The sequence below is a fragment of the Myotis davidii genome, unplaced genomic scaffold (genome assembly GCF_000327345.1).
Source record: "Myotis davidii unplaced genomic scaffold, ASM32734v1 scaffold324, whole genome shotgun sequence".
Classification (NCBI taxonomy): domain Eukaryota; kingdom Metazoa; phylum Chordata; class Mammalia; order Chiroptera; family Vespertilionidae; genus Myotis; species Myotis davidii.
This window is the reverse complement of record NW_006295053.1, coordinates 457,151-460,627: the sequence shown is the minus strand read 5'-3', so window position 1 is coordinate 460,627 and position 3,477 is coordinate 457,151. Positions and strand designations below refer to the sequence as shown.

General features: G+C 60.2%; 1 protein-coding gene across 1 annotated transcript in view; it reads left to right on the top strand.

Moving 5' to 3' along the window:
• Positions 1-3,247, top strand: part of FES (FES proto-oncogene, tyrosine kinase) — an 18,278-nt gene extending 15,031 nt beyond the window's left edge. The window contains exons 8-13 of the mRNA XM_015567736.1: positions 250-368; positions 797-891; positions 993-1,116; positions 1,688-1,845; positions 1,945-2,067; positions 2,944-3,247. Of these exons, the coding sequence (XP_015423222.1) occupies positions 250-368; positions 797-891; positions 993-1,116; positions 1,688-1,845; positions 1,945-2,067; positions 2,944-3,086 (762 nt within the window). The 3' untranslated portion in view covers positions 3,087-3,247. The remainder of the gene's footprint in view (positions 1-249; positions 369-796; positions 892-992; positions 1,117-1,687; positions 1,846-1,944; positions 2,068-2,943) is intronic.
• Positions 3,248-3,477: the final 230 nt, after the last annotated feature.

Here is a 3,477-nt window from a genome sequence, read left to right as displayed (position 1 = left end):
GGAGCCACACCGGCCGGGCGGAAAGTGGCTTTTGGATTGTCCGTGTCACTTCTCTTTAGTGAACATGTCAGAGGTGACATTCCCTGCCTGTCCCATGTGGACTCCCTCGGTCCCCCAACCAGGGGTGAACCAGAGAGCCGGATTGGGGCCATGAGCGAAGGGCGGGCGGGTGGGGGCCCGGAGGGCTGTCCCCCGAGACGAGGGGACTGTGGCCCAGAGACGACGGGTAGGAACCCCAGGCCGTTGCAGGGGAACTTTGGCGAAGTGTTCAGCGGGCGCCTGCGAGTGGACAACACCCTGGTGGCGGTGAAATCCTGTCGGGAGACGCTGCCGCCTGACCTCAAGGCCAAGTTCCTGCAGGAAGCCAGGTAGGTGATGACATAACGGTCACCGCCGCGGCCCCTCAAGGGGTTCCTCTGCGCACGGTGACATGGCCGGGCGGAAAGTGGCTTTTGGATTGTCCGTGTCACTTCTCTTTAGTGAACATGTCAGAGGTGACATTCCCTGCCTGTCCCATGTGGACTCCCTCGGTCCCCTGGAGAGCTTGACTTCCGTGGTGTCATGTCATCCTCACAAACTCACTCCCCACAACCAGGGCAGAGGGGTTGAGGCTCAGTGATCCCACCCAAGGTCACACGTCCAGGCCTCCTGACCTCAGAGGCCAAGCTTGCTTTTCTGCCCTTTCCCCGTCCTCCCTCGGGCTTCCTGGGGTTCCCTGGGGTTCCCTGGGGTCCCTGGGGCTGGGGTAGGATGTGTAAGCCCCCACGGTGGGAGCCTAAGCAGCAGTGCCCGCCAGGATCCTGAAGCAGTACAGCCACCCCAACATCGTGCGTCTCATCGGCGTCTGCACCCAGAAACAGCCCATCTACATCGTCATGGAGCTGGTGCAGGGTGAGCCCAGGGTCAGCTCTCCAGGGGTGGGGACCTCAGCCCCCTGGTCGGGCCCCCCGCCCCTGCAGGAGGCTCAGCAAGGCTCCCCCATCCACCCCCAGGGGGCGACTTCCTGACTTTTCTTCGGACTGAGGGAGCCCGGCTTCGGATGAAGACTCTGCTGCAGATGGTGGGGGACGCAGCTGCGGGCATGGAGTACCTGGAGAGCAAGGGCTGTATCCATCGGTGAGCGGGGAGCGCCCTCACGCAGCCCAGCCTCCCCTGTAGCCCCCCTCGTAACCCCCTAGGTTCAGGCCGTGCTGTCACCCAGCACCCCTCATTCACCAGCAGGTGGGCTCAGCGGGCCCCCGATGGCCAGGGTGAGGGAGAGACAGTGGAAGCGGGTGTGGCAGGCTCAGGGACCCTGTGTTGCTCCCCAGGCTGGATCAAGACCTTTGACAAGTACTACGTGGAGCAGACCCAGCACATCCTCAACAGCATGGTGACCAAGCTGCAGGAGGACCCCCGGCGCCGCTTCCTCTGGGCCGAGGTCTCCTTCTTCGCCAAGTGGTGGGACAACATCAGCGCCCAGAAGAGGGCGGCCGTCCGGAGGCCAGTGGCTGTCGGGAGGCGAGGGAGGGCGTCCCCTGGGCCTAGGCTGGGTGTGCAGGTCGCGCCCGCGCTCTATCCACTGAGCCACACCAGCTCAGGCAGAGAGCAGTCTTTGTTCATGGGTCTGTCTCGGGGGCCCAGGTCAGGCCGGTGACAGGTGCTGCGTGGACGGTGACCGAGTGAGCCCCTTTCCTGCTCTTCCCAGGGACCTGGCTGCTCGGAACTGCCTGGTCACGGAGAAGAACGTGCTAAAGATCAGTGACTTCGGGATGTCCCGGGAGGAAGAGGACGGGATCTACGCCGCCTCGGGGGGCCTCAGGCAAGTCCCCGTGAAGTGGACAGCACCCGAGGCTCTGAACTACGGTAAGCCAATGGCCTCCGGGCCTCCGGGGCCAGCCGGGCGCACCTCCCTCTGAGCGAGGAGGACGCGGGGGCCCTCTCACGCCGCCCGCCCCCTTGCAGGCCGCTATTCCTCTGAGAGCGACGTGTGGAGCTTTGGCATCTTGCTCTGGGAGACCTTCAGCCTGGGGGCCTCTCCGTACCCCAACCTCAGCAACCAGCAGACGCGGGAGTTCATAGAAAAGGGTAAGGCAGCCCCCTGCTGGCAGCCTCACAGCCAAGTTTTGGGGTGTTTTGGTTTTTTTTTTTTAAGATTTTTGTATTGAGCCCTGACCAGTTTGGCTCAGTGGATAGAGCGTCGGCCTGTGGACTGAATTGTCCCAGGTTCGATTCTGGTCAAGGGCATGTACCTTGGTATCGGGCTCATCCTCAGTAGGGAGTGTGCAGGAGGCAGCTGATCGATGTTTCTCTCTCATCGATGTTTCTAACTCTCTATCCCTCTCCCTTCCTCTCTGTAAAAAAAAAAAAAAAAAAAAAAAAAAAAAAAGATTTTGTATGGATTTTGAGAGAGAGAGGAAGAGAGAAGGAGAGAGAGAGAAACATCAATGATGAGAGAACATCATTGATCGGCTGCCTCCTGCATGCCCCCAATTGGAGATGGAACCTGCAACCCAGGCATGTGCCCTGACCAGGAATCGAACGGTCAATGCTTAACCACTGAGCCACACCGGCCAGGTCCACGCATTTGTCCCTATGCTGCAGGGGAACTCTTCCGGGTCCCCTCACCTTCCGCTCCTCCCACTGGGGCCGAATAAGATCAATCAGTCCTGTAGCTGCCACCGAGTGAGCACAGCAGGGGAGGCGGGAATGAATCTGTCCCTTTTACAGAAGGAAAAACTGAGGCTTGCAGAGGTCATACAACCAGCGCACGGTGGGGTTGCGATTAGGGCCTCTGTGTCCTTGGGGCTCTTGGTGAGGAAGCGTGGCCCCTGCAGAACAGTGTGGTTTACTCAGTTCCCATTGCTCACGGGTTTGGTCCCCCCCCACCCCACCCCCACTCCGGAGCTGCGAGGGGGCCTCAGACTCCCTCCTCACGCCCGGGTGCTGTGCTCATCCTCACAGGGGGCCGCTTGCCCTGCCCCGAGCTGTGCCCCGACGCTGTGTTCAGACTCATGGAGCAGTGCTGGGCCTACGAGCCCGGGGAGCGGCCCAGCTTCAGCGCCATCCACCAGGAGCTGCAGTGCATCCGAAAGCGGCATCGGTGAGGCTGGGCCGCCTCTCCAGCCGGTGGCCTGTGCCTGCGAGATCGCACCTCCTCCCCAGCAGCTCTGGACTCCAGCCACCGGCATCCATGTCTGCTGTGCATCCCGCTCCTGCCAGGGCCTCCTCTTCCAAGCAGAAATAATAAACCACTTGTGCCCGCCTAGTGCTCTTGGCATGCGCGCTCCACTGGAGGGCAGGGCTTGGGACAGCGATGGCGAATCTATGACACGCGTGTCCGAGGTGACACGCGAACTCATTTTTGGGGTTGATTTTTCTTTGTTAAATGGCATTTAAATATATAAAACAAATATCAAAAATATAAGTCTTTGTTTTACTGTGGTGGCAAAGATCAAAAAATTTCTATATGTGACACGGCACCAGAGTTAAGTTAGG